General features: G+C 38.3%; 1 protein-coding gene across 5 annotated transcripts in view; it reads right to left on the bottom strand.

Annotated features, from left to right (window-relative positions):
• Positions 1–27370, bottom strand: part of CDC42BPA (CDC42 binding protein kinase alpha) — a 212196-nt gene that overhangs the window by 19518 nt on the left and 165308 nt on the right. For 2 of the 5 annotated variants that reach the window (XM_038760801.1, XM_038760803.1), the window contains exons 21-31: positions 24641–24717; positions 19385–19423; positions 11609–11725; positions 10292–10372; positions 9573–9678; positions 7633–7769; positions 5982–6121; positions 4903–4984; positions 3220–3436; positions 2094–2156; positions 1019–1612 (exon numbers count right to left, since the gene is read on the bottom strand). In XM_038760801.1, the coding sequence (XP_038616729.1) occupies positions 1019–1612; positions 2094–2156; positions 3220–3436; positions 4903–4984; positions 5982–6121; positions 7633–7769; positions 9573–9678; positions 10292–10372; positions 11609–11725; positions 19385–19423; positions 24641–24717 (1653 nt within the window). Of the gene's footprint in view, positions 1–1018; positions 1613–2093; positions 2157–3219; positions 3437–4902; positions 4985–5981; positions 6122–7632; positions 7770–9572; positions 9679–10291; positions 10373–11608; positions 11726–19384; positions 19424–23896; positions 23945–24640; positions 24718–27370 lie in introns of all 5 variants that reach the window. The other 3 variants (XM_038760800.1, XM_038760799.1, XM_038760802.1) reach the window with 3 other exon arrangements.

Genomic DNA, 27370 nt, shown 5'->3' with positions numbered 1-27370 from the left:
ACAAAATAAAATAAATAGAATAGATATGTAGAAGTTAAATAAATAAATAAATAAATAAATAAATCTTTCTTCCCCTCCGTAGACTACCTGAGGCCTTCTCAGGTTACAGCAGCGGTGTTGGAGTACAAGGCTGAGAAGTGGAAAAGCTTCAGATGATTTCTGTCAATCAGGTTGCTAACAGGGTTGGCTTAGGGTGGGCTTGTCCTGTTTTTTTTAATGGTGCTTGTTAAGCTCTTACTTTGTCCCAGGCGCTGTACTAAGCGCTGGGGTAGATACAAGCTAATCACGTTGGACACAGTCCATGTCACATACAGGCCTCACAGTCTTAATCCCCATTTTACAGATGAGGAAACTGAGGCTCAGGGAAGATAAGTGACTTGCCCAAGGTCACACAGCAGAGCAGACAAATGGAGCAGCCCAGATTAAAACCCAGGGCCCTCTGATTACCGGGTCCATGCTCTACCACTAGGCTAAGCTGCTTCTATGTGAATTTGGGTGAAATCCAGAACTTGTAACAAGAAAATTCCCTTTAAGAAAATTAAGCTTGTACCATATAGTCAGTGACTTGGCAACAGAATGCTGCACACAAGCCAGGATATAAATGTCCTGTGGGCAGGCATCATATCTCCCCCTTCTGTATGATCCTAAAAATAGTTTAACCCCTCTGCACCTGACGTTGGACAGTTCACCTACAGAAATTTGATTTAACAAGAGTTATCAACAATATTATTGAGCACTTACTATGTGCAGAGCACTGTACTAAGCACTTGGGAGAGTACAGCAGAGTTAGTAGACACATTCCCTGCGTACAGTGAGCTTACAGTCATTGGGAGCTAAACAGGAATTCAGAGAATACGGGTATGGAATGTCCCTGCTAATTCAGTTCTGTATACTCTCCCAAGTGTTTAGTACAGTGCTTTGTGCATAGTAAACACTCAGTGAATACCACTGATTGACAAGTGGAGGGAAAATGGGATTTAAGAAAGTAAACCAGAGCGGTACAGTCAGAGACACTTACAGCACGAGGAAGGAGTTGTTGGCCACATCAGTTCTTGCTGCCTAGACCTTCGGCCTTGACTGTCGATATAGACTCCAACGCTGCTAAAACACAGCAGATATTCTTTATTGGAGATCTCGACTGCACAGATGGCATCAGTAGGCTGTTGTGCAATAAAGGCTAGTGTGTGGTCATCTGGATGGAGCAAGCTGTATGGGTTTCCTTCTCCATGCAAAGGGTACCTCAGGAATCCCGACTGGAAACCTACACAGAGCCTCTCGCTGAAGATCGACATCCACTGGACGTTCCCCAGGACTTGGATCTCCTTGACCTTTTTGTGTCGGGTTTTGCTCTGATTCAGTTCGTAACAGAGGACCTGCCGTTTCATGGCCACGCACAGGCACGTCAGCGTTCCGTGGCGCACCTGTCCAGAGGCGATGGTCTGGCAGCCTTTCGTCTCTGCCAGTTTAAAAAACTCAGTCTCTCGGCCATCCAGCGCGGACGTGGGGAAGAGTCGCACGTGACGGTTGCGTCCCGAGATCACGGCAATTAGTTGTTCAGCTGGGATGAGCTCAATCTGATGAACCTTTTTATTGTCACCCACACGAATAATCTCTGCACAAACAAAAGTCCCAATAAACAGTTTCAAAGAGAACACCGACAATATACTTCCACGTGAAAATCATGAAGTTTTCTAGTAATCCTGCTTACTCCATTTAGACCCCTGGGTTTCTTGGTGACATATCTGAAGTCTGGTCCAAATCACCATTTTTACTACATCTGTGGAAGGGTTTATTTGAATTTTATTCCCCCCTCAAGCATCACCTATGCGACAGCCACCTTTGTTTTGAGGGCAAGATTATTCCTAGCAACACCGTAAAGAGCAGTATGCAGCTACACTTCCAATTCCGGGGGGGACGGAGTACTGGAAATCAGTAGCGTACTTTGACTTAAAAATAAACCAAATTAAATCAAGGCAATTTCAACTAGAGACTAAGCATGAGAAAATCTTGATGGTATTTCCTCCACTTAGTTTGTTATGACAGCAAAAGTTTTAACATTATTCAGGCATTATGAAGTGCTCTCACTCTCTTACCATCTTTGGTGACATGTACAACGAACAACCCTTCTTCGTTTCCCAGAGCTATTCTTTCATGATCTATGACACATAAATAAAAAAGTCATTTAATTGGATTTATAAAACACTCTTTAAAATCTGCATTAAAACCCATTAAGGCATAATTCGTGGACATCTGGAATGTAAATTTACCAGTAAATTTTAATAATATCAGTAGACTTTCCATAGGTATAAGAAAAAATAAATATGTTAACGATGAGGAACATTTCTTTGTTTTAAAGCAAAACAGTGAAGAACTCAGAACCATTTACTCATTTCTCACCTCAACCATCCACCTCCCAAACAATTAAAATCTAAAATAAGGCTAATATATCCTACTGGCATTGTTAATGTCCCCACACCTCGAAAATGGAAGTAGTTTGCCAGAAAACATGGTTTGTTACCCATTCCTGGTGGAAGAGGGATAAACTGGAAGGTGGCAATAACAGTGCAATACTGCAACATTAACGTGGCTTCATTCAGCCAAAACAGGAGGAGTGGGAGATATCAAACCAGGACAGAGTGAAGCAGTGTAGCTTAGTGGAAAGCACACGAGCCTGGGAGCCACAGGATCTGGGTTCTAATTCCGAATCTGCCAATTGACTGCTGTGTGATCTAGGGCAAGTCACTTGAGTTCTCTGTGCCTCAGTTTCCTCAACTGAAAATGGGGACTGAATATCTGTTTCTCCCTCTTATTCAGACTGTGAGCCCCATATGGGGCAGGAACTGTATCTGGCCTGATTAACTTGTATCTGCCCCAGTGCTTGGAACAGTGGTTGACACATAGTAAGCACTTAATACACTAAAAAAAAAAGATAGCAAGGGTGAGGGATGAAAGGGAGGAGGTAAACCAAGAAGGCCTTTTAGGAATAAAGTCTGAGGTCGATCAATGAATGATATTTATTGAGCACTTACTGTATGCAGAGCACTGTACTAAGTGCCTGGCACAGAACACTACAATAGAGCTTGTAGACGCTCTCAGATGCCAAGGACCTCAGAGTCTAGAGGACTGAGGTGGACGTCTGAAGTGAAAACTACGTCAAAACAACTGCAACACTGCAGTCTCTGAAGAAAAATGCAGAGACAAAGTAGTTTTTATTCATACCTATGATTGCTGCTGCTTGGGTTGTTTTAATGAGGGGCAGAGTGCTGTCATAAGCTTCTTTGGGAATATACACAGAGCGGTCCTTGAGTTTGTTCTTCTTCAAAATCCTGTGCAATTCATTCAGCACTCCTACCCACTTGCTCTTCTCATTCTCACTGTCTGCCAGAATCAGGATGGAACACTTGTTACTAGACGCAGAGAGCTGAGAAGCTGTGACCTGGAAAAGTTGGATAAACACTTCGGAGTTAGAAAACAGGGACCATAAACAATTACTTTAGCTGGTGAAACAAAAATCGGATCACAAGAGAGCTATTTAGTAAAATGCCCCTGTGCCAAACGATACAACTAATATCATTACTCTTTCACACACTGATAAAGAGTGAGCGTCAGCATGCAAATAATGCCAAGTGAAGATGGCTGATATTCTATATTTTAAAATGCTACATTCACGTATATTTAGTTGTCCTTTGTATTTGAAGAAGGTGGTGAAATTTATCTTTAACTGCAGGTGTGACTGCAAAGGCCAATGTGGAACCAACAGTCCCTGTCACACTGTGCACACAAAATGGCTGTCTTTTGCCCTCGTGCTGAGCCCGCTGTTGGGTAGGGACCGTCTCTATATGTTCCCGACTTGTATTTCCCAAGCGCTTAGTAGAGTGCTCTGCACAGTAAGCGCTCAATAAATATGATTGACTGAATGAAATAAAATACTAACATTCCCTTGACTTAACTTTTTTAAAATTTTAATAGCGACATTTGTTAAGTGCTTACTTACTATGTGTCAGACACTGTACTAAGCGCTGTGGTCGATACAAGCTAATCAGTTTGGGCGCAGTCCATGTCCCACTTGGGGCTACAGTCTTAATCCCCATTTTACAGATGAGGTAACTGAGGCACAGGGAAGTTAGGTGACCTGACAAAGGTCACACGGCAGACACGTAAATCAGCCAGGATTCGAACCCAGGTCTTATGATTTCCAGGTCCATGCTCGTTACACTAGGCCACCCTGTTTCTCTCCAAGCTTTGCTGTGTTGTGAGCTACTGTGGACACAGGAGGATAATGGCTGACAGTAAGATTTGCAAACCATTGCTTTTTGGTGAGCTATAATTGTTACATGGTAAGGAGGCCAGAAGAAGAGTTTTAAGGTTCTAATGAAATCCAACTGCCGATGAAACGGCACAGCTTTCAACTGCTGAGGGATAACTAGAGCAGATGGATTAGTCTTAGAGTGGGGGGTGGCTCCTTTGAAGAATCTTTGGGAAGACTGTAAAATCAAAGGAAAGCATTTAAGCCATTGTTAGTCATTGTACACCACAAATGGCAACTTAATCATTTCCAGTCCTTCCAGCTAAGTGCAGCCTCGGACTTCAGCCAGGCAACTAGAGTGCTTTCTGGTGACCCAGATGATGACTCTGTCCTCTTTTCCTCTTGGCTCACTGAGGTCAGGGATCACATATTTAGTTTCTGTTGTAAGTTCCCCAAGTTCCCACAGCACATTGCTCTGTACAAGGAAGGCACATAACAAATACTATTGAGAGTGTTAAAAATATAGAGATGGGAAGTTCTCAAAATTTACCCAGTAATGAACCTTCTTTTAACAAAGTACTACCACTAAATTTGAAAATTTTAAGAGCCAGGGAGGAATAATGCTCAAAAGTAATCATACTACTATTCATACTTACTCTAAAGATACAGGGTATATCTTTTCGGCTTGCATGGATGACATCAGAAGCCAAGACAGAACTCACCGAAAACTCTTCATCCCTTTAAAGAGATGCCAGACATCAAAATGAGTAAAAGCTTGATTTGGTTTTTTTTGGTCAGAAAAAAATGAATGCATAAGAAAACATCCCAAATCCCTAAAATTGGAAATACTCAAATCTAGATTTAAAACAAGTTAGTTTTTTTCATTACTGCTTACCAGCAGGCACAACATCTTATAGTGCCACACACTAGTCAGAAGTAATTAACGTCTACAAAAATAATGTTTGAGTTTAAATATAGAACTCGAGGGTTCATCAGTAATTTAGTAAAGAACGAACATCATTTGTGCCAAGTAGTCACCAACAAAATTCTAGAATAAACTATGAACACAAATTATTCCTGGATATTGCTTTGGATAAACCTTCAACCCATAAATAAGAATGTTTCCTTTCCAGTTAAAATAAGCATTTCTACACATTCTAGATTTTTCACCCGACTCTAAGGTATTTACCAAGAAGATATAAAACACACTACTGCAGATGAACCTCTAGTTACGTTCCTAACTGCTCAATTAACTACATTTTTTAAGTGGAAAGGCACATATTTCCTTAAAGTTGGATTCAAGGGTATCTTTAAACACTAAAACTGAAGAAAAGTTGGGTACAGCTCACCCTAAGTAGGTTCATCTTTTTGAAGAATTTTAACAAAGACCATTCCACTTTTGGTACCTCACAACATAAAGCAAAATGGATATTAACCTAGCAAGTATGTTTGAGCTTCATCAACTGAGATTCAGCTTTCATAAGAAGGGTTTAAAAACAGCCAACAAATACAATCCTGGAATTATATTTCCCTCCTTTAAACCCTCATTACAGATAGTCTCTTTTCAATTACCAAAGCAAAACTGTGCTGGAAAATGGTTATCAGTTTTGAATCCCTTTTTAATGAACATAATAAATATCAATGGGACTTATATTTTCAGGCTCCTATGAAGGAATATTTTTAAATCTGGGGGCCACAATACAAAAGCCCGAGCAAGGCCATGAATTTTACTTACCTCATGTCAATCACTTGACTCACTATCACACTTGGTTGGGATGTTTTTCCTTCAGCTATGTCATACAAGAAGAGTTTGAAATCACAAACTACTGCCAGTGCTCTCTGCCAACCCTTCTTTACACCAGCAGGCTTAGGGACCTTTAGTTTAAAAAAGATCAATTGTTTGTATATATCCACAAACCACCTATAAAATCACACTGCCCTAACTGAGTATGATAGAGGGGTTATCCAATCTAAGCCCCAAACCTAAAATTTCATAATGACCCCTCTTTTCCATGTGTATCTACACTGTAAGCTCATTGTGGGCAGGGAATGTATCTACCAGCTCTGCTGTACCGTTCTTTTCCAAGCACTTATTACAGTGCTCTGTACACAATAAGTGCTCAATAAATACCACTGATTGATTTAAAATTAGTGTACTTCTATGACATGTGAGCCTGCACGGAAACATGTTTGTTATTCCTGGGCAAAGCAGATACCCATTGGCCCAGTGCCATTTGGGGGGTGAGTCCTGGGTGGCTAGCAATGAATCTGGTGCCTGTGCTGGTCTAATCTGGGAGTCCTACCATGTAATCCAACTGTGCACCCCTGAGGGACACTCAGCTATGGGAAACAAGGTTGACTTTGGGGGGCTTGCTCCAAGTACCGGAGGAATCATGGGAAGTCCAGCCTTGAATGGACTCCTGCCCTCATGGAAGGATGGGAGGCTCCCCAGTCCCAGGATCAGTTCTGAACTATCCCTGGGACTCAAATGACCTGAAAATAAGACTCAGCTGCAGTGGGAGGGAAGGATCTTCAATGAGTGAAACAAGAACTGGGTAAATTTCTTCAAATCCTGGATGAGATTTTTATGTTACAGGAATTGACCACTAGTATTGTTTTCCTAGTAACTGAAATTGACTTTTAAAAAAGGAAAAGGGGAATCAATAATGGTTCTTGGAACCTTTCATCTCGAAGTCTCATCTGACATTATTATTATTTTATTTTTATTAAATCTTAATCACTGTCCTAAGTGCTGGGGTAGATACAAGTCAATCCTTAGGTTTGCTACCAGGTTATGTCAAGCCTCAACTTTAGGTTCAAGGTTGAGTTACCATCCTAACTCCAGTTTTATACTACCGAGCTACAATAGGCTTCTGGAGATCACACAGCTTCTCCACTATCAAGGGTAGACTAGCCACAAAAAACTAAATGGTCTTTACTCTAATTCTTTAAGCTTATTCTGAGCAGAGAACCTGTCTACCAACTCTGTTGCATTGTACTCTCCCATGTGCTCTGCACATAGTAAGTGCCCAATAAAACCATTGATGATGAGGGTGAAGATTTGATCGTCTTCCCTGATATACAGTGTTTGAGCACCTCTTAACCATCACAAGATGCCACTTATCTAACACTCTTAGGAGTTGTCGGTTCTTCCAACAGATTGTTGTACTTTGAAGGAAAGCCTTCATTTTTGCTTCCATAAACCTATTGGTCTAAGTGAAAATAGAGAGATTCAAGTAATCACTGGTAGTTTGGACAAGCTGGCATCTCTCAAAAGTTCTAAACTTTTTTTTTAAGAAGTGAATCAGAACTAACTTCAGTGCACTGATCAACTAAGAAAATGACCAGGCAAGAAAAGATGTCCAAATCCTGCTAAACCCACTTACCCTAACGTGGCCTTCATAGGCAGTTCCTATGCCTTTTTGTGGATCTATCCCCAGGGGTCCTTTGGTCTGCTCAGGAGGGATCGGACAAACTGCTGGAGCTTTGTCTGCGCAGGTCACGTGACAGGAGAATCCGCACACTTATTGAAGGAAGAGACAAAATTATGATGCTTTTAACTTCATTTTCAACATGAGTTTATAAAATAGGTTGACTTCTTTTAGGGGATCAGTTCAGTCAGAATCAAACTTTTCTGTAAAACCTACTTAACTAAGTACAATACCTATCACTGACATTTATTGCCCTTGATGAAATACATCTGATCAGAGGAATAACACTATGAAAGCAGGTAGAAATGTTTAATGTTGTTTCACCTACTTTCACAAACATCTTAGATTTAAACAGTCACTTCAAAATTGTAGCTGAATTGTTGTTTTCAAATAGGGAAGCCCTACTACATATTGAGCTGTCCTTCCAATTCAAAGATAAGCACTGATGGTGAAATTCACCAAGGAGAGGGGGTGTGGAAAGGCCAATGTAGGAATCACAGTCCTAGTCACAGTGTCCACACAAAAAGACTGTCCCTTGTAGTGTTGCTCTGCTTAACGCTGGCAGCAACTAATGCTGTTTTCTCTTTTGTCTCGTCTCTCATATTGGAGTTGGAATTTGGGGGTTCCCAATTATGGTCCAAAACAAGTTTTAAAATTGGATTTAACTATTTAATAGTCTATGAGAATGTCACAATAACCACAGATAATGTATAGAAACGTTGGTAGGAGATTTTAGATTTCCTCCAATGACCAGAACTCCAAATAAATCACTTTCCAGAAGCAGATTACCTCTGGGGAAGAAGGAATTCCTGTGAACCTCGAGTAGTCTCTGGAGGTCTACTCAGGCTGTTCCTTTCTCTTCTGTCCTGGAATCTCTCATTTTTAGAATGATATTTTTTCTTGTTCAATTTAGAAAAGCAGAATTTGATTTTTTAAGGGATGACTGGCTCAATTCCCCTCTAATATCCTCATTCTCTCTCTGGTCTGGCTGAAAAAACTTTTGCCCTTTCCAGCCTGTTCATGGAATCAGAAAATTGTTTCATTAAATTTTCATTATTAAAAGAGTACTCTCTTCTCTCTGTACTTCTAAATAGAGGAAATGAGTTACCTTGTTCAAGAAATATGTAGTCAGAGTTAATCATGCTCTGTACAGGAATCCATTTAGTTTACTCTTGGAGTGAAAACCAACATGGAGTGAAAGACTGCAAGGGCATTAATTATTTCTGAAGGTACACTAGCTCCCCATTAAAATTAGAACACAATTTAAAATTAAACACAGTTTTAAAAAGTTTAAATGAGACCTATCTTTTTCTTCAGGTTGCTTTTTCTGACTGCTCTGGCTCACAAGTTAATTCCACGATGTTACTAGGGTACAGAATAAGCATGGATCCAAACATCTAGATATTTGCTTCCTAAGAAGTGCTTTAAAAAGTCAGGTTTCAATGTTCCCAATTTCAGATATTGGACAATACATCACTTACTCTGACTTTTCACTCCACAATCACTGAGTTTCGGCACAAGAAAATTCAGTAAATGATGTATACACATACAAGAAGCATGATTCACTTCAACAGAATAAAGCTGCTAAGCTCTGAAAAACAGCTGAAAACCTGTATATATGTATATATGTTTGTACGTATTTATTACTCTATTTATTTATTTTACTTGTACATATCTATTCTATTTATTTTATTTTGTTAATATGTTTGGTTTTGTTCTCTGTCTCCCCCTTCTAGACTGTGAGCCCACTGTTGGGTAGGGACTGTCTCTATATGTTGCCAACTTGTACTTCCCAAGCGCTTAGTACAGTGCTCTGCACACAGTAAGCGCTCAATAAATATGATTGATTGATTGATCTTTGAGTTATCATTTCCATCTTCCTCTTTCACTCTTACCTTCACAAATACAGCCCTGTCTTATCAAGCCAACCATCAGAGAGGTGCACTGATTACATTTGGTAGGAGTGTTAAAGGATTTTACCACAAACTGGTGGGCCTTTGGCTGAAAAACAAATGGACAAAAACATGAATTGGTAGTTACTTTGTGCCCACATCATGATTTTTTTTCCCACAAGAGTATCCTCTACAGATAAAATGTGCTAGAACCAAAGGGTTGTTTAGAGTCTTTTTAAATAATACCAAAATTTAAAATTAATATTTTAGTCTTGTAGCTAAAATATTGGGCCACATTATCATTGGACTAAGCATTCCAAGAATGTTACATAAGTTGAGAAAATTTCAATAGTAACTGGTTTCATGAAAGGTTGCTTGGAAAAATAAACTAAAAGAAGTCTGGATTTTATTCCTGTAGATAAATCACTATGACAACTATACTGGGTTTGACCACATCAGACATTCAATTTTGCGTGCTTACAAAAATGAGTTTTAATTATTCAAATTAGTCTGTGTAGATAATCAGTCATTTGGATATTTGATATTCAAATAATTTTGACTAAGTACACTATCTTCTGCACAGAAACCAAATCAGTTTAATTTCATGGAGAAAATTACACAACATTTTTAGCTGCATTGAAGATTCACTATTTCTTTTATTTTATGGTGCCAAGGTCACATAATGCCTTTCGTGTTGGTTTTACCACACACAGACAGCATACCTTTGGTGCAGAGAGGCCTGAACCAATATATGCTGATCTCATGGTTGGCGTGTGAACTGAACGTGGGGGATGTTCGATAACCTGAATCCAGGGAAAGAGAAAAAAAGAAATGATTGATGAGACTGCCTCTGACATTATTATAACTTTAAAAAGGAAAACCAAAGAGCAACAATAACAACAAAAAACCTCAAGCAACCTAATAAGGGAGATGAATGGGCACAACCACCAAAACCATCTTGGTGAAGCTAAAATTCTCAAAATGTGCAAAATATAAACACTTTTATGGATTAGCATATGTGCCAGCAACATTCAAAAATAAGGGCCTGGTCTCTTTTGCAAAGCTTAAATCTGAAACTAAAAATTAAGAAATTAGACTAGAGGAGAAAATTGAAGAATAAATAGGGTGTACCCATGTAACAGAAACCATTTAATTTTCAAGCTCTATTTAGTATTTGCTGTGCTACCATACAGAGAAGGACTTCTGTAAACCAGTAAGAACGAGATAGAGCTAAATTTTCCACCATGGCTTTAAAACAGGGACAATGAGTGACTTGGCTAGTACATGTGGGAGGAATTTTTGGCAATTCAAGTAGTGGTGGGACTCACTGCCCCTAAGAGGTGGCTAGAAGCACCTGGTGGATGCTGTATTTTTAGCTAGCTGGATCCACCTGGTCCTAAAGCAGTTCTGGCCTGGTTAATGGGAGCACAAGAGAAAATTTCAGGAAGGTAACTTGTCTGCCGTAGGACTTTCGGCAAGTCGCTTCACTTCTCTGTGCCTCAGTTACCTCATCTTTAAAATGGGAATAGAGACTGTGAGCCCAACTTGGGCCAGGGACTGTGTCCAACCCAATTTGCTTGTATCCACCCCAGTGCTCAGTACAGTGCCTGGCACACAGTAAGCGCTTAACAAATAGCACAATTACTATTATTATTATGATTATTAACTGAGTTAGTAGTTAGCGTTACACAGCTGTCTTCAGACCTTGGTATTCTTCTAGCACTATGTCATATGAAACCAGGCTGAACTTAATAAATACTCAAGTTGTATCATAACAGATTACTAACTCTAAGTATTGGAGGGCTTTATCTAACAGTCTAATGTTTGAAGATAGATTTTACATCAAAGTAGTTTAAATGTAGGTGAACTTCTCACTCACCTGATCTGATTTTCTCCACCACCCTATAATTCCATCAAATGTGACTTTCAAAGAGAATACAGTAAAATTAAGAGCTATTCCGAACAGTGGTTTGGCCTAGGATACGCTCTTTTAGTTCATAAGTGAAAAGTCAAAGAGCAGGGTTGCCCCTACACAGTACCTCAACTGGTTCAATGTCACTAGCTGTGGAAGGAGATCTGGACCTTGAATGAAGGTGAGACTTGACCTCGTCCCTTGAAGGAGTATTGGATAACGTAAAGTTCTCAACCGAATCAATCTAGGAAAACGAGTCAAGAAAAACAAAAACCCAAGAAGTCACTTTTAACAGTTCACTGTTTTCAAATTTCAGTAAGATGTTCTAATGCTAAAGTTTCTACAGAAAGGAGGACAGTGCAATTTTTAATGTTGATTTAAGGGATGTTTGAATATACAGAACCACCACAATTAGGATTTCTTGGTAAGTTTACGAAACCAAACATGCAGGGCACGTTATGAGGGCAAAGGATTCTTCCTCAAACTGTCTTAACTGACCAGCATCTCTGCTCTTCACTGCATAATTATGAACTTATCTGCTACATGGAGCCTCCACTGGACAGAAAAAGAGAATTCGGCTTGTAGAAAAAAATGCACAATATGTAGTAGAAAACTACTCTAAGGCAAGATTTTTACCTTTGGGAGAGAAAAAAAATACTATACTAGTCCTTAATTATATGTGAAAACCTTTATGGTTCAGAACAAAACGGGAAGTTTATCAGTCTGTTTACTGGACTTGCTAATGAAAACTGAAGAAAGTTGGGTTGAAATTCATGGCATGAGATCTCATCCCCAGAAGACATATTTTTTATTTGAGCTTTACGGTGTTATTATATTCAAAATAACCAGGGGGAACATTTATTTAAAAAAACAACAAAAAGTTTCAGGTACTTTGGAGAGATCAATCCACTGCAATAATAGCAGGGCATACTTGAAAGCTAAAGGAATCAATTTAACTCTTTCATGATTCATTGACAAATTGACCCAGAGCAGGTGAAGCCAGCAGCTTAAGGTTCTGCCTAGATATCAGGGGAATTGGGTCCAATTCCTGCCACTAATTAACATCAACCTTAGGCAACTGCTTTACATTTCTCAAAGTCTAAATTGTTCTGACAAACTGGGGATGAAATGCTTCCCTGGATGAGGCCTGATATGTTTTATTATTACTCTGGAATGTGATGAATAGTGCTGTAGCCCAAAATACCCTGGTAAGAACATGACCCTATTTCTTTTCCACAAGAACCCTGGGTAAGATTCTGAATGGTGCTGGAACTTTAAAAGGAGAATCCATTTTGGAGATAGGACCAATGACCCAGACCAAAAAAAACCCCAACCAAACAAAAAAGGGGGCAAATAGGCATATGGTTGATTGGCTGGTTGAGAAGAGATGCTTGAAAGTGGAGATCATTAGATGCTTAAAGGGTCTTTCATGTCTATTGGACTGTTGTTGGCTGAGTCACTCAGGGCCCAATCTCCAGACATGCTGAGGGCAGGATGCTTACAGAACTACAGTTCCAACACCAAGGGGACAGAATTTAAAAGGAAGAAAGGCCTGTCCTTAAATTTACCAGAATTACCTATGGGTTCTGGAAGGACTATCAGGGGCAGATATAGGAGGATTTCCTCCATTCCATCTCCTACTAATGGCAATAACAGTAGTATTTATTACACTTACTGGGTGCAGAGTACTGTAATAAGCTATGGGAAAGAGTACACAAGTGGGAATTAGACACAGACTGTCCCTCAAGGGACTCACAATCTCTAAATAAAGGTTGGGGAGAGGATCTGAGACAGACGTATCAGGAGCAATCTTATGTGAATTTCTTTCTAATTTCCAATAATTCCTCTAAATATCTGCTGGAAACTATTTTGGAGGCAAAAATAAAAATAGAATTTTTAATTAAACAAGTTCCTCGTGGAAATGGGGAACATAAATTAGATATTTATATAACACTCAGACGCAGAGTATTTTCAGTAATATATAAATAAGAAAACCCTAAAGTCTGAAAACCTAACATAAAGAACAAACAAGGAATGGTGATGAACATTAACTAAGCAAGTAACATAAAATGGGACCACATTTTAACTGACTTCTAAAGATGCTTTTCAAGAAAACGAAGACCTGCAGTTGTATGAAACTGGTGAGATAGTTTGCTACTACCATGTGGCTCACTATCTTAAAAAAACTATATTTTTTTTAGATTACCAGTTCAAAATCTGACCTATTCAAAATATTGAGATGACTTTGTCTAAATATGCACCACCCTATATTTCCAAATGTTTACATATTTGAAAAATGGGCTCTGTTCAAATGAAGGTCCACCACCTGCCCTTTGGGCAGGGATTAAGCTCTTTTCAATCACTGAACCAATGGCAATTATTGAGCACTTACTGCTTATGCAGAGCACTGTACTTAACTCTTGGGAGAGCACAAGAGTTGGTAAATAAGATCCCTATCCTCAAGGAACTCTTTCTGGGTAACCTAACTGTTACCCTTTCTTTTCTCTGTCTTTTCATGTTCAGGACTTCCCCCCCCCCCCCCCCCCCCCCCCAACATTCATCAGTTCTTTTAGACTGTGAGCCCACTGTTGGGTAGGGACTGTCTCTATATGTTGCCAATTTGTACTTCCCAAGCGCTTAGTACAGTGCTCTGCACACAGTAAGCACTCAATAAATACGATTGATGATGATGATCAGTTCAGTCATCAACCTATTCTCAATTATTTAGGCTAAGGAGGGCAGGAGGGCATGGATAAATAGAATCTACAGATTATCACCCAACATAATTTTAACCAATTTTCTAAATCTTCTATTTCACCAAATCTTAACCAGACTTGATAAAGGTAGCATTTTAGGGGACTACTAACTATTAATTTCTGCACTTTTAAAACTAAAAATTAGCCACACCAATCTCTTTAAAACTGACTTTAAAAGCATTAGGTGTCAGAATAAACTACCTCCACCAAAGGGATAAGTATTAATAATGATGGTATTTGTGAAGCACTTACTACATGCCATGCACTGTTCTAAGTATTGTGAAATATACACTTAAATTTACTTTTGAAATACTATTCAAGATGTTTATTAATTTTGCAAAAATGCCAAATTAAATTTTGGGGTCGGTTAGATAGGGTCAAATAAATGTATTTCAATCACTGTAAAAGCTTAATTGTAAATTTTGCAAAAATTACTATAGTGATTAAAAAGAAAAATGCTTCGCATTTCAAGTTCAGAAATTATCCGAAAAAAGTCTTCCCTAAGGATCGTGAAACAAAATTTTTGATGACAAATATTTAAATTCCTATAATCATTAAGAAATATATTTTTACAAAATTCTTAGTTCACTAACAGCGTATTTTGAAAGATACCGTTATCTATTCTTGAAATGTTGTTGCTTAGACTCAAGATAATCTTTTAAAAATGTTAATGAGGTTTAATGCTATTTCTCTTTTACAATGTAAATGAACATCTATTTAAATGTTCAGCAATAATGCTGAGAATGTATGGTAATTGCATACTGCACTTAACTTTATTAAACCTAAGATTTTCACAGGGCTCAACTGTGCTTTTGAAGATGTCGTGGGAATTATTTCAACTACAATTAAACCACTGACAATATATTTCTTTCTTATGGCTTCTCACTCTTGAATTCAAAGTAATCAGCCTTAGACTGTCCAAATGCTCTGGTACCTATTTTATAAGGAAATGGCTGAATTCACAAAAATTGGAGAATGATATGCTCCATTTTAACTTCACAGCCAAAAAGCAATGGATTACTGGAAAGCCCCTCAAAAACTTCGGAAATCATGATGAATAAATTATTCTAGGTGGTATCCTTATAATGATTAAGCAATGAACTACAAAGAAGATGATAATCGGGTTTAATTCTGAGTCATTTCATCCCTGTTACTTTCAAATTTTTGAGTCAGAGAAAAGCAAATTCTACAGCTAGGTTATAGTTTTGTGAGTCAAGCTACTAAAAAATATGACACTGAAATAGCAAAGATCTAGGTATCCACAGAAATTAGGAAACCTAGAAATCTCAAAAACTTGATAATACTTCTTAAATCTAATAATCAACTAATGTCAACAATTTTTTTCAGGGAATGGCCTTCCTCAATTTATTAATATTCCCCATTTAGCAATCCTCAAAGTAAATGTATTATTTAGATTACAACATTATCAATCAATCAATGGTATTTATTGAGAGTTTATAGTGTGCAGAGCTCTGTACACTAAGTGTTCAGGACAGCAAAATAGTACAGAGTTAGTAGAACCATGTCCTGCCCATATGGAACACTAAGAATTCTTAAATTAATTTAGCCTTTTCAATCAATTAACCAATGGTATTTACTGAGTGCTTACTAAGTGCAGAACACTGTACTAAATAAGACATGCCATTAAAGTCATTCATCTGTGATACGCCTTTTATACCATCATATTTGATCAAGTTCAGGAGTAGAAAGTTTCAAAATAATATATGTTAGAATTTAATATATTTAAAACTTTATCTGAGGTAGATTGTTTTTAAAAAAGTGTAGTCCTCCCCACCCCAGTTCCAATATGGAATATTTCTGCAAACAAAATTCTATGATTGATATATATGGCATTTGTGTTTAATATTAAATAATTAACTACTAGTTGTTAATGCACAAGCCTTCTTCATGCATATCATTATTTAAGCAAGAAGCATTTTTGTAGCCATTAGCAGTAAGCAAATCTTTTGTGCTCAGAATTACCAGAAGCAAATTGGAGCCCCAAATGCCTGTTGATATCAAAGTTAAGCAAAAAAATGACTGACAACAGAACTACAAGAATGAGAGTGAAGTAAACTAATCTCAAATCGGAGATTCTTACCCTTTTGTATTGGACACTATAAATAACAGATTTTTTGTTCTCTTCAGACAATTAAACATTCTAATCTTGAAACTAATTTCATATTATTTTTGTACATTCAACCTATCACTGCTTGTGTTGGCACAGCCAATTTCTAAATCAAAAAAGCCTCCGGCTATAATCTCCATTTAATCTGTTTTGCTATTGAAGTGTTTTAAAGAGTGAACACATAAAATAGAATTCCTGAGAGGATTTTTACACTCCTGTAGTATTTGAAGTCCAACTAACACCTGCAGTCCAGCTACTGGGCAGAAAGGAAAGCTTTCATGGAGCCATGAACCCTACTGCCCCTCAGAGCTCATACACTCCAAGAACTGGGATTTGAGCATATTCACCTAAGAACTGCTGGGTTCCTTTACTCCCCGGGCAGACAAGACGGCCTTGGGTTGACTGCAGCAGGGAAGGGGAGCAGTGCAAAGTCCTTGACATGGCTGGGCAGAGCAAGGACTTGAACAATCATCCCAAAGAGAAGGACAGTGTTCCCCATAAGGGTTATTGGAATTCAGGCTGTTCTGCACACAGGCCCAAAATCCAGCCAAAAACCTTTAACTTAGCCCCAGAAGAAAATGGATTTCAGCTGATTGACAAAAACTAAGGATTAAAAGTCTCAGCTGCCAATCTCTTTTTTGTGTTCTTGAAAATGAGGCTGTAAACATCAATACAACTACTAATCACATAAAAAGGTGGATGGGATTTGAATTCACACCGACATGGTCATTGTCTTTGGGAAGAGAAACCAAATAACCAAGAGAGGGAAGGAATTGAAAATAATTCTCTACAGATCCTCAATAAACTGTTCTACTGCAATTTTAAGATCTGAGACAGTTCTTTGGTCCAGGACGGCTCTGCTTTAAATCCTATAAGCAGAGGTGGGGCTGGGCTGAAGAGCAGGCTTGCTCTTGCTCTCTCTCCCCACCGCTCAGCACTTATGTATAAAACTGTAATTTTATTTATTTATATTGTTGTCTGTTTATCTTGTATTGATGTCTGTCTCCCTCCTCTCCAATGTGAGCTCGTTGTGGTCAGGGACTGTCTGTCTCTATTGCTCTATTGTACTTTCCCAAGCGCTTAGTACAGTGCTCTGCACATAGTAAGTGCTCAATAAATATGACTGAATGAATGATTGAATGACACACCATCAGAGTTCGCCATTATATACTGGGAATTCTGTTCACTTAAACAGGTTTAAAATGTGAAAGCCATCAATCCATCAATTAACTGTATTTGAGTGCTTAGTGTGTACAGAGCACTGTTCTAAGCACTTGGGAGAGTACAATAATAACAGTTGGAAGACATGTTCCCAGCCCACAAGGAGCTCACCAATTAAGCCTCTGCATTTTATTTACTTTATCGAAGGTATATATTTTGGAATCAAAGTTAAAATAAAAAAGAAAGTCCCTAGGAAGAAATCCAAATGAAAGTGACAAAGTGGATTATAATCACCACAGCTCCAAATTCACGTGTATGAATAACATGCAATTAAGAAACTAGATGTGGTTTGTAATTCTATGTACTAAAGAGAAATCATTATACTGAGCTCCTATATTATGAAAGGCATCTGTGTAGGACTGCACAGGGCAAAGGTATTGTAACAACACTAGTATCACTTTTGCCCCCCACGTAGCGAACTTAGAAGGTGCTTAAATATTTTAAATATTCAGGCGAATTAAACTCATTGGAAACATGGATAAAGATTTTGTCATACACTAAACTAGAAAATTCTTTTCTGTTCACAAAAATTGGTACTGATTTGCTATTTAGTCTTTCTCAAAGCAGTATAATATTATGTCTACAACTCGAAATACAGTTCAGAGTCTATATTAGTCAGTTCTATGAGTCCCAATTTGGTCAGTTCTTTTTAATTTGTTTTTCTTTTAGTTAGGTGAGAAGATTGTTCTGTGCCTATGTTCACTCATCTGAAAATAAGCACAAAGCCAGCTTCCTTAAAGCATAACTCGGGCAGTCTATTAGGGATTGGACAGATATAAATGCAAAGGATTGAGCCGGATTCACTGCATCCACCATCCTTCAATGGTAGGGAACCTGTATTCCCTGGGCATGACGGTGCAAGGCATGCCTCACCCTGAGAATTCCGGGTTTATGCCTGGTTGAAGTGTAGAATGAAGAAACCATGCCCTAGAAGGCTGGAGCCCAGGAGCTTTCCCCTGAACAAACTAATCAGAATTATCCTATCCAAGGCAATGACATATAGCTCCTCCCAGGGCTAACACGCAGGGCCGCTCTTCCATTTACTGGCAGGGGATGGGGCACTAAAATGCATTGACCATGCTCGCAGACACTCAAGGTTCAGTCTTATCAACACTTTGCCCAATTTATGTCTGAAATTTAAAATTGTCCTGAAGGCTAGAGAAGTTAGCACCAGATCTCACAGCATAACAGAGTTAAATAGACATCTAGTGATCGTTCACTCCTCATCAAATGTAATTTCCAATAAGCTTGAGTTGCATAAAAGAGTGAAAAATCTCTAGATTTTCCTGCTCAACTTAGAATTAATTTTAATATACATACAAGGGATACCAAATTTTTTTCTGGAAATTCTGAATCCAAGGTTGCACATTAATACACATTTTAAGCAGTGGCTCATGATACTCCATTGGAGTTTTCTAAGAAAATCACTGCACACTTGCTTTATTTCAAAAAACGATGTAAACAATGGTCATTTTAAAACCTGAGACCATCCAACAATTTTATGTTTGATAAATCTTCTGATAAATTTAAAATTGAGTTTGGAAGCCACTTCCTTTTCGTAGCCAAAGGGAAAACAAACATCTTAACCATTTTGGAATTCTGGTCACAGAACTGTTTTTACACGGACATTCCTAAAGCTTCAAATTTACAGCAAAAAAATAAAAGCACAGCAGCAACAGCAGCAAAAGAAACCCATGCAGTAAGGTAATACACATTGCAAAAAAGTCAGAATTGAATAGTCTACAACCACAGGCAAAAACAAAGGAGGGGAGACACACAAAATACAACAATCTCTTACACGTCTGCCTTTGCTAGCTGGAATACAGGACGGAGAGTGCTTCAACAAAAAAAGGAAAATACGTTACAAACACGTACACGTAGGCACAAACGCGGCTCTGAATCACCTCATTTCAGTACCATTTGGCAGAACATATTTAGAGGCACATTTTACGGCAGACCAAAGCTACACACATTGTCAGTCCAATTTCTGGTGAGAGGAACGGAGCGTAGAACAGTAAAGGAAAAGTTGCTTCACAGACAGAGTCTGCAGCAGACAGGCTTGAACGGGGGCCATGTGCACACAATGACAGCTGCAAAACAATACCACAATTTTCTATATACAAGTGTTGGACGGCTTCTCTTCTTGACGGCCAAATGGGTTTCTACGTTTAAAACATTCCTGAGGGGAAAATCAAGTCTAAGTAGTCATTAAAACACTAGTGATGCCTTTTAGTACAAAAATCAGCAAAAGGAGTCTCTCAGACTTAAAATGGTGAAAAAGATATGTATTATGCTCTGATACTGACTGCCTCCTGGCAAACGTCCTCCAATTTCTATGGAAACTCTTTTATCAGTAACCAATCAATGGTATTTATTGAGCCCTATGTACAAAGCACTGTACTAAATGCTTGGGAGAGTACAGCACAACACAGTTGGTAGACACTTTCACTGCTATAAGCAAGAAAGGCCACCTCTCTGTCCCTAAGAACGGTCACTTTTTGGTTTAAAGCTACTTAAAATATACTACTTTTCTACCTTCATCCTCTCACCTCACAGGGATCTTTTCCCTGACCTCAAAAACTAAGTAGAAAAATCAAGAAACAGTAGGAAATCCCCTTCAATAATTAATGTCCAGTGTTCAACCATGTTGTGCAGTGACACCTGAAGTTGAATTCCAACCCCTTCTCCAAATGACGTTACATGATATCAATGAAGAGAGATCATAACTGAAATCTCAATCTGGCATTTTTGAGGGCCAAGAATGATATTGAATTATCTGGATGGTAGCAGTGCTCATCTCTAACACACATCTGCTTCCTTAAGGCCTAGGTTGCTGAAGCCAGGCATCTATTTTTAAACACTCACATAAAAAGGGTAATTTATACTTCTTCCCTGCTGGTGTAATAAGAGTAACACACAAAAATTCAGGGTTTTCTATAAACAGCCAAATGAGTTGGCTGGCAGACACCAGAAACCAGGGCTCTGTCCTCAAACTAAACCACACAATTTAAACCATATCATTTAACACTGATGTCTATGAATTGCTACGAGCATTTTAAATGAACATGAAGGTTACAGTGCAAGTACTAATTAGGAACAGCAATTTTTCCTACACACAGAGAAGCTGGTTTTTAGACCAGGCAATTTAGTGAACAAATTCCAGGGTTATTTCTGAATAAAGTAGATGATCATAACTAAAGAACTAAAAAGTGGACTTACAGCTTTGTAAAGTCTTATGTAAACTTCTCCTCACTAAAACATTCAAAGAGAATAAACAGGGATACCTGCCTGACACTCAACTTCTTATTCCTATTTATTTCTTGGGCTTTCATTAGAGTTCTATTAAAGTAAAAATTCTGAAAGGATAACCTGGTAACACTGAGTAGTAGCTGAGTACTACCTGAAAAGCTCAGTTTGTTGTAAAAAATCGGCAGAGACCTACCTCCTAAACCCCGTTACCATACAAATTTACATTTCCTATAATCAAGTAGCAAGATCCTAAATGAGAAATTCATGGAAGAGAAAGACAGAAATCCTCCACTTCCGTGTAGCCATGACTGTATGGCAGATGCTGGTAAGACAAATGTGATTTTCCGGAATCCAGAAATTAGTCATTTAAAATGTATTAATTCAGAATGAACTGATCATCAAAAAATAAAGGCTGATTAAGAGGTCACTCCCTGCAGAAGTGACTCACCGAGTTTAATCCAGTTTTTCTCCCCCTCAGTGTCCAATTTACAGCATGTACTCCCACCGATTACTGATATGGTGTGGCATGGGCAGGTTAAAGAGAATGAAAATGCTGCATCTTCCTTTGGATACCCTCTGGCTGTCTGCTTAAAAGTAAAAATGTATATGGGCAAGGGAGGTCTTTTAGCTGTACACCACCACACAGCCCAAAGTGCAGTGATGATCACAGTGTGTATTGAGCACACACTATGTGTCATGCACTGTTCTAAGTGCTGGGTTAGGATCCAGTCCCTGACCCATAATAGAGCTCATAGTGTATTCAGGAGGGAGAATAGCTATTGAATTCCCACTCAACAAATGAGGAAACTGAGCACTGAAAAATCAAATGACTTGCCCGAGGTCACACAGCAAGTAAGGGGCTGGTCAAGGATTAGAATCCAGGTAGTCTCTGACTCCCAGGCTATGCTGCTTCCTGGGGAAGTGAGTTCCCTTAAATGTACGAGACAATTGGGACAAAAAACATATATCCAGATCTCAAATTCGAAAATGCCCTTAGAGCACCAGTTAGAGTTCATCTACTCAGTTTTGATGGAATCCTAAAATCACTTGAGACTCATATTAGTTTCAAAATAGCAGGAAAAACCCACAATACAGCGAACAGAAAATATGCTACCTTAATTTCTATGATGTAGCGCTGTTCCTAACATAGTGTGTTTTATCAAGCATAAACAAACATGGTATTACTATGTGAATTGTCCCCCTGAAGTACACAATTTGTTTTGTAGCTAAATGAACCAGGCAAAAGACAGACTCTTACTACAACGGGGGCAGACAAACACAGATATTCTAAATATTAACATAGATTGTTGAGACGGTGAATGCTAACAACCTATGGTTATCACCAAGAGGAAACATGATAGGGCCTTTATTATAGTAGATTACTGTTATTTGCTACAAATAAAAGGAAAAAAAATCACATATTTCCATTCTCCTTACAAACACTTCTTTACTAAAACTGCAAAATGCAATCTTAATGATTTTCTTTGAAACTAAGTAAATTTGTTCTGATTACAACACAACCCGGTCTGTGAGTATGCAATGAAAAACAATTACAAATTACCAAGATACAAGAATGTACATAGTTATGGTGAAAATTCAGAGTTCCTACAAAGATAAAAAAATTATCTATAATATTCTCTAAATTTATTCTTTGGTCTAGGAGGATGACAGTGGTGCCATTATCCAAGTATATGCAATAATTGACAATACTAAAGAACAAGCTGGGATGGGAAATAAAAAGTTTTTAGGTTAAAGAACATTCTTTTGACAGTGTTAAATGGTTAATCAGAGTAGTTCTAGAACTCAAAGGGTAATAAAACTGAAGTTATCGGGTTTGAGAAGATAGTGCTTTGGTGAAATTTAACTCAAACCTGCCAGGAAGTCTACACTTTTTGCTGTTTATTTATAATTATAGGGGCAACCTCCAATGCTATTAACATGGCCCACAAACATCTAATATTAAATATTTATAGTGTCCCGCTCACCAGTAGATCAATTCTCAAAATCCTATACTTGCTGCCTAGAAGTGAGTTAGGGTTTTTAAACGGAGCATTAACACTTTCGGATTGCAGCATTGTATGCGCAATATAACCAGCAATGGATATAATGGTTCCCTTGTGGTCCATGAGTGTTACTGTTCATTCAATCTCATTTATTGAGCACTTCCTGTGTATAGAGCACTGTACTAAGCACTTGGGAGAGTACAATATGACAATAAATAAACACATCCTGTTCTTTGCAAGGAGCCTAACTTACAAAAGAGGATTTTTAGAGACTGGAAAAATTGGACTCTGTTTTCCCCACTTTAAACAATGCATGTGTGAATGTTTGAGAGGACAACAGATACATATGAAGCAAGCTCTTTCTAAACTTTTAATTTTTAGGTGGAAATAACAGTATCCACATAGAGAGCTTTCACAGAAGGTGAATGATGAACGTATGATAAAATGTCTATATTATTCAATCTACATGCTTAGTTCAGCATGAAAAATAATGCAGTCAATTTATACTTGTGTGAGAGTGGTAAAAGAAACAAATGTTTCAATGCTTTTTCTGCATTGCCTTGATAATAAAATTGTAATCGTGTCATCATTACTATGCAAATGATCAAATCTTCCAGTGGGGTTTTTAAAGAAATACTTACATGCACAAATATTACAAAGGAGAGGCTTTAGAAAGGATTACTCCACGGACTCCCAGTAGTGGTTAGTGTGAAAAAAGCGGGGAGGAGGGAAGTGCAGGGGAATGATGAGAGAATAAAAACGATCTCATGTACCCAAAAAAACAGGAGAATCTCTTACCAGGTAGACCCAATTAAATAAGAATTTAAGCCTTAAGAATAGCTGTAGAGGGCAAGAATGAAGGCAAGTGGAGGTATTTGGAAGCCTTTTAATGGCCCAGGCACTCTGCACAGGGAATTCTTATTCAGAAGGAAAGAATGCAGAAGCCTTGCTGCCCACAGTTACTTTCCTTAAACTGACTGCATTACTGCATAAATTCTCCAAATCAGTTCACTGATCTGTTACTGAGGGATGCATTGGTTTGAAGATCAAAGACTTACGTCATCCAAAAAATCAATCAGTGAAGATGAGGAAGAAGAAAAGGAATCCTATTTAACGAATACAGCAATAAAGAAATAGAAAAAAATGGATGAAGCAATTTAATAAGAATAAATAATAAACTCGAAAATTCTGCAAAACAGTTAAAGAAAAATGGTGAATGACATTATTTCAAGGAAACAATTGTTAACAGCAAAGTTGACACTGTGGCTTTTGTTTCTCACGAAATGTATCAATCAGTTAATTACTTTTAAAACAAGCTTCTTTACTCCCCAATGAATAATTATTCATTCATCATATCATTATTATTTATAAATTAATTAATTATTTGTTATAAATGTGCCAATGGAAGGAGTTATGACAAATTAAAAAATAAAATCTAAGAGAAGCACTAGTCAGAAAACAAGCTAGAATAAAAAAGCAAAGGTGCTAATCTATAATCTTCACTATTAGTTTTAAATTTAGACGCAACCCACCCCTACCTCCCTCCAGCCCCCCACCAAATTCAGGTACATTTTTCATTTTAGGAATTTAATGAAATGTTATAATGTCCAGATTACATATAGCAAATTTCCTACGACTTGACCAATTCCACCATTATGATTTTCAACTTCCTTGTACTCAAGATCCCCTACCTCTAGATTGGGGTAGGATTAAACAAGTTGTAATTTTTACCACAGGTAAAATAATATTTTCATGCAAGTTATAAATGATTGCCAAAGTTATTCAAACTATTTTACACTTACTTCAAATTGATCCAGAGCAGAGGTAGGCGCATTCAAAAATGCCAAGAAAGAATTCTGTGAGTCTTGGTGCTTTACACCTAAAAGACAGCAGCAATTTTTTAAGCTACTGAGAAAAACAATCTCCTGTCCATGGATGACCTGTCTGCCCAAATCTCCTCACAGGTGCTCATAAACCAGAATGATTCCCAGATCACAGAGACTATGGGAAAAAAGCATTCATAAAGTGTACCAAACAAAATACATTCACTACATCTGGTATGTTTTTGATATTCATCTCATATAAATCAAAGTGAATCATTTTTAATAGAGGAAGCGCACAGCAATATGCATAAATTATATGCATTGGTATCATTTGTTTCATCGATTGCTTTCCTTTTTTTTTCTTTACAGAATGGCATATAACAAATTTTCATATTCTTGTATGTGCAAGGCACCAGGTACTTCTGAAAGAGGTCTATTTCAATGTAGGTAGGTTTTACTACACTAGCATTTCGCCAACTGAGTTTACTGCTCTGAATTATTCTTAACCAGTGCCAAGGATGTGTCCACTAATACAAGTGTGCCTGGTAAGGAAATAATAGTTACTATGACATTTCATTCATTCATTCAATTGTATTTATTGAGCGCTTACTGTGTGCAGAGCACTGTACTAAGCGCTTGGGAAGTACAAGTTGGCAACATATAGAGACGATCCCTACCCAACAGTGGACTCACAGTCTAGAAGGGGGAGACACAGAACAAAACAAAACATATTAACAAAATAAAATAAGTAAAATAAATATGTACAAGTAAAATAAATAGAGTAATAAATACTTACAAACATCTATACATATATACACGTGCTGTGGGGAAGGGAAGGAGGTATGGTGGGAGGATGGAGAGGAGGAAGAGGGGGAGAGGAAGGAGGGGGCAGAGTCTGGGAAGGCCTCCTGGAGGAGATGAGCTCTCAGTAGGGCCTTGAAGGGAGGAAGAGAGCTAGCTTGGCGGATGGGCGGAGGGAGGGCATTCCGGGCCAGGGGGATGATGTGGGCCGGGGGTTGACGGCGGGACAGGCAAGAGTGAGGCACGGTGAGGAGATTAGCAGTCGAGGAGCAGAGGGTGCGGGCTGGGCTGGAGAAGGAGAGAAGGGAGGTGAGGTAGGAGGGGGCGAGGTGATGGACAGCCTTGAAGCCCAGGGTGAGGAGTTTCTGCCTGATGCGTAGGTTGATTGGCAGCCACTGCAGATTTTCGAGGAGGGGAGTAAAATGCCCAGAGTGTTTCTGGACAAAGACAATCCGGGCAGCGGTGTGAAGTATGGATTGAAGTGGGGAGAGACAGGAGTATGGGAGATCGGAGAGGAGGCTGATACAGTAATCCAGACGGGATAGGATGAGAGCTTGAACGAGCTCTCGTACATTTCATAAAATGTATGCCCTTAAATGTGGTTGAAACATTTGCCTAGTAATTACTAGTTTCATTTTTTCAGACAGAAGGAGCAATTCAAATTAAGAGCTTTTACTTGGAAAGAACACAATATTGGACAGTGTTTTCTGAATGGCATCATCTTTAAAATTCTACTGATTTCAAAATAAAACCTTGCAGATTAATGCCCAATAGAAAAAAATTAAATTATGAACAGCAGAGAATATTTTAATTATGAAAAATAACTGAAGTTTGTGATTTTTCACATGCAACCTCTATTGCATTGCTTACTACAACTGAAAGGGGAGCTTTATCTGGAAGTATTATACAATGAGCTTGATGTGCTCATATTTTGAAGGGTTGGTATTTTGGGGTTGGGGGGGCAAAATTATCAGATTAAAATGAGGTAATCTGGACAAATACACACTACTTCTGTCCCAGATAAATCTCACCAAGATAAATTTGCCAACCTTTTAAGCTATGGGAAAATTAAAGTTAATCTTGCGGAAGGTATCTATTCCTTGTCACAGTGTAAAATTATTGACCAAAATGATCATGTAGATCAACCTTTAAATTGCTAGCAGTATTTTGAAAATACATAACCTTTTCTCTCCAGATTGGATCCATCTTGAAATGGATTTATCTAGAGCATGAATTTAATAGACTGATTTAGTTAATGTAAATGAACTATTCCCTTTTCTAAAATGTTGATGTTTTCTTCATTTTTCTCCCTCTTACAACTATGTAATAGCAACATAGCTTTCACTATTTGTGGTTCTCTAAACCGGAAATGTAAAGAAATAGAGAAGATCAAGGGGAAAACTATCCATGAAAAATGCAAGAAAAGAAACTAATGCAAAGACCTTATGATTCATTCATTCATTCATTCAAATTTATTGAGCACTTACTGTGTGCAGAGCACTGTATTAAGCGCTTGGGAAGTACAAATTGGCAACATATAGAGACGGTCCCTACCCAACAACGGGCTCACAGTCTAGATATATACACGAAGGCATCCAATTTAAAAGACTATATTTGCCATTCAAAAACACTTCCTCACTAGCTAGAAAGACTTATCCGTCTCTGTATGTGGTATCACACTCTTCCTCTGCTAAAGCTGTTGCCTCATCTGTCCACAACTCACTTGTTTTGAAATGGAAAGTAATGACTGATTGGTAAGGCAGTATTAATTTAAGCACCTCACGAACTTCAAAAGGGTGTCTACCAAAGGTCCCAAGACACCTACTTCAACTAACAACTGCGTTTAGTGCAGGGCTTTGCACAAAGTGCTCGATACACATGAATGAATGAATGAACCAATAAACTGTA

The sequence above is a fragment of the Tachyglossus aculeatus genome, chromosome 19 (assembly GCF_015852505.1).
Source record: "Tachyglossus aculeatus isolate mTacAcu1 chromosome 19, mTacAcu1.pri, whole genome shotgun sequence".
NCBI lineage: Eukaryota > Metazoa > Chordata > Mammalia > Monotremata > Tachyglossidae > Tachyglossus > Tachyglossus aculeatus.
This window is presented reverse-complemented; position numbering and strand designations above follow the sequence as displayed.